The sequence below is a fragment of the Gracilinanus agilis genome, chromosome X, assembly GCF_016433145.1.
Source record: "Gracilinanus agilis isolate LMUSP501 chromosome X, AgileGrace, whole genome shotgun sequence".
NCBI classification, from domain to species: domain Eukaryota; kingdom Metazoa; phylum Chordata; class Mammalia; order Didelphimorphia; family Didelphidae; genus Gracilinanus; species Gracilinanus agilis.
Genome location: NC_058136.1, coordinates 34,633,008 through 34,645,322, shown reverse-complemented (window position 1 = coordinate 34,645,322; position 12,315 = coordinate 34,633,008). Strand labels below are relative to the sequence as shown.

The window sequence follows — 12,315 nt, the reverse complement described above, 5'->3', positions numbered from 1 at the left end:
AAGGGGTGTCCTGAACATATAGCGTCCTTTCTCCAGAATCGTCGGCCTCTATTCCAGGGCTCTTTCTCACCCTCCCAAGCCTGGTCTGCTGCACTGTTAGCCTCAGTTTGTCTCTCCTTGGATCCATCTGGCTTTCCCTCTCTGAACTCTGCCTTTCCTTTTTCCCGCTCCCCACTGACACAGATCAGGACTTCAGTTATCACCACCCACTCCCAAGCCTAAACCTGACCCAGAGGCCCACTAATTTCTGTGGTTTGTCAAGACGGCTCCCTTCCCTCTGGCTTCACGTGGGAGGCCTCAGAGCCTGGAAGGAAAGCTTGGCAGGCGCCTCCTCTGCCTATCTTGGGGCCTCTCTTGCCTTGGTACTTTCCCCAGGAGTGGAAGAGCTCTACTCCCTCTGAAACAGGCCGAGTGACAAGACCCCGGACAGGAAACAGATGGCAGGGCTCATGCTTATGGAAAGCAGAGGCTTCAGAGTATGTCCAAACTGCCGGGGGACAGGATGGATGGCCCAGACTCCTCCTGATTCCCGCACACTCAGGCCCTTGGCTTTGCGGCTCCCCGACTACCATTACTGGGCAATACCATTGGGGAAGGGCTCAAAGAATGGCAAAGGTTGCTGGGCCTTGCCCAATTGTTCCTGTCTGCATTGCTCTGCTTTCCCTCTCAGTGGCTGAATCTAAGAGCCTCCCTCGCCTTCCTGAACTCCCCGGCAGGACAACATTGCCCCGAGCCCTAACAGCTACCTCTAGCTGCAAGCTTGTGGCCTTGGTGCCCTGCCCTGGAGGTGGCTCCTCCCTGTCTGTTCAGTGGGCTCTGCCCCAGCTGTTCTGGATGCTAGAACTCAGCATGGTTCAAATGACAGCTCCACCAGAGTGACCTCAGACAAGCCTCTTTACAACTCCGGGCCTCAGTTTCCTCCTCTGTCAGACGAGGGGGTGAGATCAGACGGCCTCTCTCTGAACATGTGACACCATATCATCTGTAGCAAGCCAATGTGGGGAGGCAACCAGCCCAAGGTCCCCTCCTGGGGCTTCTGGGAGATCCGCATTGGGGGAAGCCTCAGCCATTTGGCATTGGAGACAGGCTGTGGGGAGGGGATAGAGAGCACGTTCCCCCTAAGGAGAGCTGCCTGGAGTCTGCTGGGAGCTAGAAGGAAGCAATGACTGCCATACCTCTGGGGCATCTCTTGGCAGCTCCCTCAGGAGGTAGCTGGAGCCCTGTGCCAAATCTCTGGGGCTTCCCCTTTCTGCAGCTCCCAGTTGCCCCTCCTATCCCTGCCTTGGACAAGAGCAGGAGAATGGGGCGAGAAGGAATGCTGGAAGGGAGGCTCCACTCTCCTGCTGGGTAGGAGCTGGGTCAATTCCCTTCTGTCCATGGCAGCGCCTCAGGTAGAGTGGGCAGGACTCAACTCAGGTGCCAACAGAAGTCACTGGCTCTACGGTGTCACCCAAGTTTTTTCAAGGCTTACTTCCCACCCCTAGTCAGGAGGGTCCATCTTGGGGGGAGAGGACTGTTTGTTGGGAAGGATCTCAGTTTTCCCTGCTAGATGGAGTCAGGGACTCTTCAAATTAAGGGGCTGAGGACAGGCCAGCTCCTTCCTCCAGCCTCCATAGAGGCTCCTGGCTCACAGATGGGAAGTGACTTGCTCAAGGTCACACAGAAAACTGGAAGTGGCTGCTGAGGCCATCTAGTCCAACCCCAACATTTTACATACGAAGACTCTGAGGCCTGGGAAGGTGAACAACTTGCTCGGGGAAGTATGGAGGGAGCTGGAAGCAGAGCTGAGCTTCAGACTCGGTCCTCTGTCTCCAAATCCGAGACTTTCCACCGGATGATTCTTTCCCTCCTGTTTCCTAATTATTTTTGAAAATGATTTGCGAGACTGCAGCCTTGGTTACTGATCTACTCTGCCCCGAGAAAAAAGGGCATGGGAGGACAGATCGAAATGAGAAAAAGCCGTCAATGGGAAAGTGGACCAGGTAACCCCGTCCCCTTCCCAGCTACCCTCGGGTTCTGGCAGTGGGGAATGGAGGCCACAGGGCCGGGCTGGGCGCTTCAATCACCTTGAGCCCTTCCATCTCCAAGATAATGTCTTCCCGTGTTTCTGGAGGAGGGGGGTCCGGATGGGAGGTGCTCGTCAGAGGCTTCTGTTCTTCTGGTCAGTACCTCCATATTGTCTCCCTTCTACATGTGAGCCACAAGCTAGGAGTCTGATCCGGCCCCTTTCTCTTCCTGCAGCCTCAGAGGGGAGGGTGGTTGAGTGATGGGGTTCTCTGACTCTTTGCAGGACTGGCCGCCCGTTTCCCAGGCCTGGAGGATGTTTTGTGGAACATCGTAACTTTCCTTGCCAGCCAGACCTGGGGTTCTTGGTCACATGACCAAGGGCCTGGGTGTGTGGATGGGGCTCTTCTCTAGCTCTGCACTTCTCGTGTTCTTTCCCCTCTAGTATTGAGGGAAAGGGGGCTGCTGGGACACCAGGCTGCCGTGTGTATTCATAGTCCTCCGTGGCTGAGAGCAGAAGGCCTAGATCATGCGTAGCTATGGTAGGATGCCTTCCCAGAGTATTCCCAGCTAGGGGCACACACACACAGAGTGATGGGAGGCGGGAGGACTAATACCTTTGTAGCCATGTCTCAAACTGGGATAGAAAAAGCATTGCACAAATCTCCCGTGCTCTCATTATCCCTGCAAGGACAGCAGGGGTAAGTGATGATATTCCTCCTGGAGAGCCGGGGAAACTGAGGCCTATGGAAGCTAGTCACCCAGGTAGGCTTAGAAGTACCATGCACTCATGTTGCCGTTCCCTCTGATGGTCCATCCTAGACAGGCCTAGCGTTAGGTTGTGCCTGTCATCTGAAGGCCAGTCCAGCTAAGCTGGGGAATTCCTCAAGTACAGACCTTCCGAGGCCCCAGCTTTGACTAGTCTCCCTGCATGGGGGTTGGCTGCAAGTACACCCTAGGGTGGAAGGAGTGAATGTGGGCACATCCCTTTTTCTCCTTCCCGCCAGGGCCAACGAGGTCCAGAGGCCTTGTGTCGATAAAGGAGAAAGTTAAAGAGAAGCATGTTTGTGGGTACCTGGATGGCTCAGTAGATAGAAAGCCAGATCTGAAGGTGGGAGGTCCTGAGTTCAAATCTGATCTCAGACGTTTCCTAGCTGTGTGACCCTGGGCAAGTCATTGCTTAGCCCTTACTGCTTTTCTGCCTTGGAACTGATGCACAGTATTGATACTGAGATGGAAGGTGAGGGTTTAAAGAGAGAGAGAGAGAAGCATGTTTGAGTGGCACACCCAGGGGAGGGGGCTAAAAGTAAAGGGGAGAGGAGTCCATGGAGTGAGTGGCACTAGCTTTGGCAGTATTGGCAAGTGCTGGAGTGGCAGCAATGGTAGGCTGGGCTGGGCTGGGAGCCCTTCCACCCAGTGGCCAGGCCCTCAGAATGTCAGAACTCCACAGGGCCTTGGCACTCATCCCAGCCAGCACTCTCCTTTTCTATGTGGCCCAGTTCATACGGCTAGTCATTGGCAGGCCCTCTCTCCCGTTCCCTTACGGCCAGAGCCTCAGGCTGGCGATCTGCTCCCAAGAGCAGGACCGCCTTGTGGCCTTGGATAGGTTACTCCCCGGGCTCCCAGGTCTGGACTTAACGGTCTCTCTGAGACAGCAAATGAGCTCTGGAGTCAGAAGGCCTGGGTTTGAATTGTGGCTCCCTTGCTTCTTAGCTATGTGACCTTGGTAGCAGAGAGAGCGCTGGGCTTAGAGACAGGAAGTACAAAGCCAGAAAATTTCCTGGTGCCGTGACCCTGGCAGGTCCCGTCACCTCTGTGTGCCTCAGTTTTCCTTATCTGTAAAATGAATTGGACTCTAGGACCTTCAAGGCAGTCCCTTTTAGCTCTAAAGTTCTGATCTCATGATTCTCAGCCACTGTCCTTCTGTGTGACCTTCTGTAAGACAGGCCAAGGTGGGGGAATGGGAGGGAGGCGAGGTGTAAGAATTGGATTTGATGGGCAGCTAGGTGGCACAGTGGACAGAGTCCTGGGCCTGGAGGTAGGAAGACTCCTCTTCCTGAGCTCAGATCCAACCCCAGACACTAGCTGTGTGATCCTGAGCAAGTCCTTTAGCTCCCTTTGCCTCAGTTTCCTCATCTGTTAAATGATCTGGAGAAGGAAATGGCAAACTGCTCCATTTTATCTCTGCCAAGCAAACCCCAAATGGGGTCATGGAATCGGTTGTGACCGAACAACAACAAGGCTCCTTCCAGCTCAGAATCCTCTGCTTCTGGGAAAGAGAGGAGGAGAGGAGGCGTCGCCCAGCAGCTGCTGTCTGACATACTTTCTCATGGTCATCCCAGCAGCTGCTGTTCAGCTTGGCGGGGTAGGGTGGGGGGCCAAGAACCCAGGCCTGTGACCCTAGCCAGGGTAGAGAGTTCCAACCCGACTCCACCGAAATCCCTTTGGGGCTCCTGAGGAGGTGACTTGTGTTAAGGCCCATCTAAAGGGCCGTAAGAAGGGGGCAGATGCTGCCTCTGTCCCTCTCCCACCCTGAGGGTGCCTTGGGTGCTCAGGGGTTTGGATATGCTGTTTCGGATCATTCAGTCACACGGTCTAGGCGGGATGTGGCCAGGCCAAGCCAGCGAATGACCGAGTCGGAAAGAAAGGAAATTGTGAACGCCGACCTCTGAAGAAATGTTGGGCGATATCAGGCCGAAGGGGTGGAGAGGGAGGGTAGACAACTGGAGTGACCTTAGACCTGGGGCCCCCAAAGGGCCAGAGCAACTGGGGCCCTTCCTCTCTCCCTTAGACTCAGTCAGACTGCTCTCCACTTCCCCCTTGGAAGGAGGAAAGGATTGAGACGTAAGGACCTTCACGGTCACTGGGACTAGCTCCATTTTTCAGAGGATGAAACCGAGGCCTAGACAGAAGAAGCAAGTAAGTGGCAGAGCTGGAATTTGAACCCAGGCCTCCTACCAGAGCTTTCTCCACCCCCCCCCCACCTCCCATGCTACCTTTCCCATCCCTCACGTAGCCACCCCTTTCCCTCATGAAGCTGAGACCATCCTCTGAGCACAGTGGTTCCTAGGGCCTTGGAATTCAAGGTGTGCAGATTCGTACTCGGGACCTTCTTGCTCTTAGCCGCCCCAGGGACAGCCGCCTCCTACCCCCCACCCCAGTCCCAAAAAGTTCAGCGCGCCAGGAGAAGGATTGTCACTCTTTAATACAATACTTGAGAGGTGCAGAATATAATGATCTCGGGATCTTTTGAAGGGTGGCTCTTGGCTGAGGAAGAGGCCCAACGTGGGAGCGGCTGGGTTTTGCAACAACATCGGAGAAAAGCTCAGCAAACTGAAGGAAGGAGCTACATATGGATACACAACTACACAAGGGGAAGGCCAGGCCAGGTATGATGGGTGGAGAAGGGCGGCGAGCCCCGAGAGGTGGAGACAGCCCAGGACAAAGGCCTAGGAAGGCTGCTGCTGGGAAGGCTGCGCCCTGGGCCTTCGAGGGATGGGAGGCAGGGCTGGTGCTCTAAGGGAGCCAAGCTGGGGCCCGAGTGGCCTTCTGAGTGGGGCCAGCCCAACAGCCTCAGGTAGGATGAGAGGCAAAGAGGGAACGCTCGGGCCACTGGAATCTTCCTGCCAGGCTTTGCTGGTGAGCAGACAGCTGCCGGAGGGAGAACCAGACACGGAGGAACGTCGGGGCCTCCCAAGAAGACAACTTCCTCTGGGAGACAGCGGACCAGACTGTACTAGGCCGGACCCCGAAGGCAGCGGAACAGTGAGGCCTGGGGGTAATTCCAGAGGCTGCTCGAGGTGAGCACAAGATTTAGGGCAGGCAAGCTTGAAAGTGACCTTGGGCCTGCTCTGGGCCAGGACAAGCAGACAGTAGCCGAGGCCCAGAAGAATCAGGCCTCAGGCTCAGGGCCTCCCTCGAGCTTCGCTTCTGAAGGCTGTGGAACGTATCTCCTGGCCCACAGCGGTCCTGGGCCTGCATCTGTGCCCCTGCCGGAGGTGTCCACCAGGCAAAAGAGACCTTCTAAGACATCGTGCCTCTACCACAAGGCATTGTTTAACCCCTCAAGTGCTGGCACCTTTCTTCTGGCTCTCGAGGCTGCCATGTGCGGGAGGTGAGTCTGCCGCCTTCTCGGAGATGAAAGGGAGGAGGAGAGAAAACACTCATAAAAACGATGGGATTCTCCAGCTTTGAAATCTAATGATTCGGGGGGATCAAACACAAGCGGAGGCCTCGGGGCTTGTGGAGGGCCGAGGTAGGGGTAAGGGTGAGCGCTTGGATTGGGCGAAGGCCAGGGAGCAGCCCTTGGGCCTCGGCTGGTAGCTTAGGAGCAAAGGATGAGAGCTGGGGGGGGGGTTGGAGGGGAGCAGGATTAGTCTGGCACCGGGGTCAGACAAGAAACCACATTACCCTGTGGGGAGAACGAATTGGGAAAAACCTCCCAAGGCTTGGCTTTCTTCTCACCAGGCAGAGGTGGCAGGGAGACGAGGCATCCATCCCCCACCCTCGCTAAATCTCCATCTGCCTTTTTGGTGCTGAGTGGAGGCTGGGGGAGGGGGGGCAGCAGGAGGGGTGATCTCTCCAGCTCATCCAGGATTCCCTCTACCACAGGGCAAAGGGACGGATGCCCAGCTTGGCATCTTTCACTTGGGGGCAATATTTGTAGGATGGTCCAATGGAAGGAAACAGACCTCAGTGACCGTCTGGGCCACTTGCAGATGGGAGAGGACTTGCCCAGTCCTAGAACCAAGAAGTAGTAGAGGTGGGATTCGAAACCAGGTCTGCTGTCCACCAGCCTGGGCTGTGACATACAAGGCATGATATTTATGGGTTGTTGTAAGCCTACCTCCCCCATGTGACTCCCCTCCAAGCCCCCCCAATTCCAGGGTGGGCAGATCTTTCCTTAGAACTCAACCTCATCCTCTCCCTGTATCCTCTGGCCCCTCGGGGAGGGGGCAATTTATTTGATCCTTAATAACTTCCATCGAGTGGGGAGGGAGTTAGAAGAGAAGAGAAATGCTTTGGCAATCATGAGAGAATGTTAAAGTTACAAAAATGAACTGAACTGAAGGGAAACCCGGCTTTGCCATACGTAGTAGCCGCACGGAGATCCTCCCCGTGCAGTAATGGCATCCACGGTAATGGCCACTGAGAGCCCCGGGCCTTAAGGCTCAATCGAGGTGGCACCAGGATTCGGGAGCACTCACACTACAGATCACTTCCACCACTAGGCAAGGGACGAGAGGGAGCTCCTCACCGCCACGGGGCCTCTCGGGCCGCTGCTACCTGGCTGGAGGAATGAGGCTACGAGAGCTGCCCCAGGGGTTCCCGTTTTTGAAAGGCACCACATTTTCCATTTGAGCCGAGAAAAAAGAATCTAACCCAAAACAGCCCAACCCAGTCCCCTGCATGGCTCCACTTCCAATTTCCGCTCTGGCAGAGAATATGGACCCCGACAGATTGGGGGATTTCAAACAAGACTGTGGCCTCCTTGGTCCCAAAGCCAAACTTCCTGCTGTTCACAGGGTCAAGTTTGTTGCACCCTGGGAGCCAGTGCACATACCAAGGCAAAGTTTGCAGATTTGTTTATTTGTCCCAAACTCCTCCAGGATTTCAATGTCCACGGCCCCGAGCCGCAGGCAGCGGAGGTCTGTTTCGACTTTCTGCTGGAGAAGGCTCAAAGGGGCCATTTCAGGAGTTCCTCTAACCCTCCGCTGCCCCCCCCCCATGACTTCCAACCCGTTCTCCTGCTCGAGTCCCCGCCTGGCCACTCACTAGAACGAAGATGAACGTTAGGCTCCGGTGGCCAACTTTCCACAAAGCCCCAGGCCAAGCACAGACGCAGATTTGGGAGAGGCGTCCGGGCACCTTCTACCCCAAGGCCTTGGCTGCCACAGGGAAGTGGGGCTGAGCCTCCCGTCCTTCATCCAGACAAGAAGGGGACGTTAGACTTCTCAGAACCACCTGAAGCAGTAGGAACTGACCCAGGGCTCCGTTCCCCATCGGTCAGCGGGGCCACTGTTGGGCCAGCTGAGAGCCCAAGAGGGAAAGCCCTCTTTGGAGGAGGAGGAGGGATCTCATGGCTGCTATGAAATTACCAACGGCCATCCCGGGGAAGTTCCTAGACATTACAGGAGTCTGGAAGTCTATCTTCTTGGTGGGCAGAACCCCACACTTGCTCATTCATCTGGCCCCTGCCCACCCTTCTAGTTCAGTAAGGCGTAACAGGCCCTAGGCCTGGAGTGCCTCAGTTGCTACAGATGATAGGATTTTGGAGCTAGAAAGGGGCCTTAGAGATCTTCTAACTTCAATGGTCTCATTTTAAAGGTGAGGAAACTGAGGCCTAGAGGAGGGAAGGGCTTCTCTAATGTTCACTCAGCAACAGAGCTGAGATTCCGAGGCAGTTTTTTGGCCTCCAAATCCAGTGTTCTTTCCATGACACTGTGCTGCTGCCGGAAAAGGGGCGGGGGAGGGGGTACCTAGCCAAAGGGGCCGAGGGCCCTGGACCGGGAAGAAGTTAGGCGCCAACCCTTGTCCTGGCCAAGGCCCTCCCGGCTGCCAGTTTGTAAAGTAAAACTTCATGGTTTTGGAAAACAACCTCAGTGTGGGATTGTCTCTTTCCCATGTTTGGATGAATAGGTTGGTTTTAGAGGAGCCAGAGTGCAGAAGGAGATCTGGAGGGGCTTCCAGGGCCCTTCCCTGACCCCACGGCCCCAGAGGGCAGAGGGATCAAAGGCCCCAGCGGCCCTCATTCACTGCCTCACTAATGATGGTCCAGAGCAACAGCCAAGGTGGGGACACAGAGAGAGGCCACATGCCCAAGTGGAGAGAGGCTGGGAAGGAGCCCTAGTGGTGCCGTTCCAAGCCTAATGAGCAAGTCTTCAAGTGGCCCTGATGGGTCCCTTTGTTCTCAGACCAGGGGCTTTTGGGGCCGTATTCAGCAGGACTGCCGCCCAGGGCCTGGGCAGGGGCAAGAAGTTGGCATCTGCTTCACAGAGAGAGGCCTGGGCCAGTGCTGTCTGCTCCTGGCAACTTTTGTGCCTGCATTAGCTGGGGTCAGACCCCTGCCTCGGCGCCCCTTGCTGCTGGGGATGTGCCAGCTCCCTCATTCCACCTCCTAACCAGAGCGGTCCAGAGAGCCCCAGCGTGGCGGCGGGGTCAGGACGGAGGTGAGTGAGTTTCCCCCCAGATAACTGAAGACGGCTCTCGGCTATCTAACGAAAGCCTCCCATCTGCCACCTCCGTCTCCATGTTCCAGATATTCTCTACAGGGGCCTGGGGTCCAGCGCTGGGCCCGGGCCCAGGGCCGGTAGCCCTTTCCCCATAATACTGACCTGTATGACAGCCAGAGATAGGTTCCTAGCCAGGCCTCACGACACTTTCTAAGAGCAAGCTCAGTCCTCGAGTGGGGAAGGGCCTTGACCAAGGCTAGATTAGCTGACAGATGGCCGGAGGCTTGGATGGAGCTGGAATGGGGCTTGGCCGTGAGAGACGAGTTACGTACCCAGAGCTTCTTAGAGTGACTACCGGAGGGAGGCGGGAGGACAGGGGGCAAAGTTTCCGAGGCCGGCTTAGATCAGAGAATTTCAATTGTCTCCTTGGCAATGGCCTGAATTCACTACGGCTTTCCCTCTGCTGCATGTTTATGGAACGCGTCTAGCCTTGGGATGGAGCGAGGGATGCCCCAAACATTGATTGGGCCGGAGGTTTCTGAACGAGGATGGCAGAGGCCTAGGCCTACATTCATTCTGTTGCCGGCAAATGTTCAGAGGTTCTTAACAGCCAGGCTCCTTTCGCTTGGCAAGCACTCGGGTGGCAACGGGTGGGGGAGCACCCGTCACCCATCAACGGGGGGCCAAGAAGCTCAAGGATTGCTGAGCTTGAGATGAGAGGGAGAAGAAAGGGTTCTTGGAGGACACCCCTGTTCTTCCCAGCTAACTCCGACCCTGGTGTCCGGAGGACCCATGAGGATCAACGGTCAAAGGGGAGAAACTCTACCGGTCCCTGCCCCACCCCGAGAAAGCGTGGTTGGTGGAATTCAAGGATTTAAAACCTCAGAGATACCAGAGAGTCCAACCCGCCTTGTTCTGTATGCGGGGAAAACTAAAGAAGGGATCAGTCTCTGCTGTGACTGACCCGGGCCCACACAGCCATTTATGTCACTGGTGGGGTGGGATGGGATGAGATGGGTTGGTCCACCCCGAACTTGGAAGGGCACAGCCGCTAGCACCTAGCACAGGTCCTGGCACTTAATAGATGCTTGTTAGTTGGTCAGATTGCTCCTCTGCCCCAGCATCCTATACAAGAAGAAACAGAGGAGAGGAAGAAGGGAGGGAGGGAAGAAGCAGAGGAAGGAAAACGAGAAGGAAGAAGCAACTGCCTCTAGGGGAGAGGGGATAGCCAGCCAGTCAAGCCCTCCCACTGGTGCACTGGTGCACTGGTGTACTGGTGTGGCGAGAACCAGTCGTCAGGGCCTCCCAATAGCTTGATGCGTGGTATCATTCAAAGTCGGGGATACTAGAGCATTTGGTGACATCTGAATTTGCTTCCTTCCCACGATTCCCAAAGGCAGATGGATAGCAGTATGGGTGACTCACTCGTTAGCACTCAGGGGCCTGGATCTCCCCCCCAAGGCTCCTGGGAGCAGAGTGACCACTACCAGAAGTTGGTGGCCCAACGTGGGGCCAAGATATAACGACTCCTCGACCTCACTGAGAGATCAGAAGATTGCTGGGGGGAAGTCCAAAAGGCAAGAGAAAAGCCACCCTAGAGAGAGACTTTCCAAGCCGTGGCACTGGAAAGGTACAAGGCATTAAATGGGGGAGAACTTGGCTAATGAATGCAGAGCACCCAAGATAGGGTGTAGGAAGTGCCCACGGCTGGGTTGAGGGAGAGGTGCTGGAGGCCAGAGGGTGGAGGCCGGGGTGGGAGGCAGCGATGGGGGCAGGGTGTTAGATGTGAGCCTCTGTGGCAGGGGCCCCGGGCAGCAGCTCTCCGTTCATGATGGTGTCTGAGGCCAGCATCTTGTCCTTGCTGGAGTCCATTTCCTGTTTCTTGGGCATTTTCCGATGGAACAGTGGAACAAAGAAGAGGATTATGCCTCCAATGATGGGGGGGATGCCCGCAAAGTAGAAGGCCACGTGGTAGTTCTCAAAACAGTTGTGGAGGAGACCTGCAAAATTCAACAGAGATATGGCTCTCTGCCTACCAGGTGCCCATCGAGCCCTCCATCTCCTTCCCCCAGGAACCAATGCTGCTCGTTCAGATTCTGCATGAGTCAGGCTCCCCGCAGGAAGTCCAACTCATATAGAGGTACACAGGACTTAGAGAACACAGTCTGTTGGAGCTAGGGGGGACCCGGATGCAGGCAATGCCAGAGCTGGAAGGGCCTTCGAACGTGGAATGGCAGAACTGAGGGGAACTTTAGAACTCAGAGCTTAGATCATCAAAACTAGAAAGGATCATATAACCTAGAGGCAGTGTGGGATAGTGGATGCAGAATTGGACTTGGTGTTAGGAAGACCTGGGTTCAAATCCCAACGCAGACACAGACTGTTGCCTTGGGCAAATCACTCCATCTCGCTGTTTTGTCTCCAGTTTCTCATCTGGAAAATGAGGAACCCGAGACCTAGAGGGGGATGGAACTGTGCCATTTAGGAATTGCCTAGAAAAAGCTGATGTCAATCACTCCAGACAAAAAGGAATCGAAAGGGAGAAATTCTTTCCTAGAGGGGAGCCCACTGCTGGTGCCGAACTCCAATCAGCAGTGGAGTTAATGCCATGGCAAATGGCTAAGAAGTCAGAGGATCCAAAATCCTGGGTTCAGATCCCAGATCTGCTCATTCATTACTGTGTGACCTTGGGCAAGTCCCCGGGTCTCGGGGTCCCACTTTGTGTGATGAGGGGAATGGACTCTGAGGGTCGGGCCAGCTCTAGCTCCCACGAACCTTTCCCCTTTTCCTCCATTTATGAAAGAGAAGACAGAATAAGCAGCTTCCGGGCATCAGAAAGGAGAGTGACGGGATCATATGGGGATGGGAAATCCACCAGTGAGCCATTCCTAAAGCACCTCTCATCCAACTTTTCGTTTTCTTCCCTACCCAGCGGAACCCCGACTAGGCCTGAAGGAACTACGGAGGAATGAGTGCTCTGTCCCCGCCTGCTAGTACTTGTTTGCAGGTAACCAAATGTTTCGAGGCTCCTGGGGAGCAGATGGTTAGCTGAGAACCAATGGCATTTGCACCTCTGTTCCCGCTCCTGAACAGCATTCCTGGCATTCTCTGACTTGCCATTTCCCCTTAAGTAGGGCTT

The 12,315-nt window shown here is 55.4% G+C and overlaps 1 protein-coding gene across 1 annotated transcript in view; it reads right to left on the bottom strand.

Annotated features, from left to right (window-relative positions):
• Positions 1-5,191: 5,191 nt before the first annotated feature.
• Positions 5,192-12,315, bottom strand: part of SLC16A2 (solute carrier family 16 member 2) — a 59,998-nt gene continuing 52,874 nt past the window's right edge. The window contains exon 8 of the mRNA XM_044682797.1: positions 5,192-11,176. Coding sequence (XP_044538732.1) covers positions 10,956-11,176 — 221 coding nt within the window. The 3' untranslated portion in view covers positions 5,192-10,955. The remainder of the gene's footprint in view (positions 11,177-12,315) is intronic.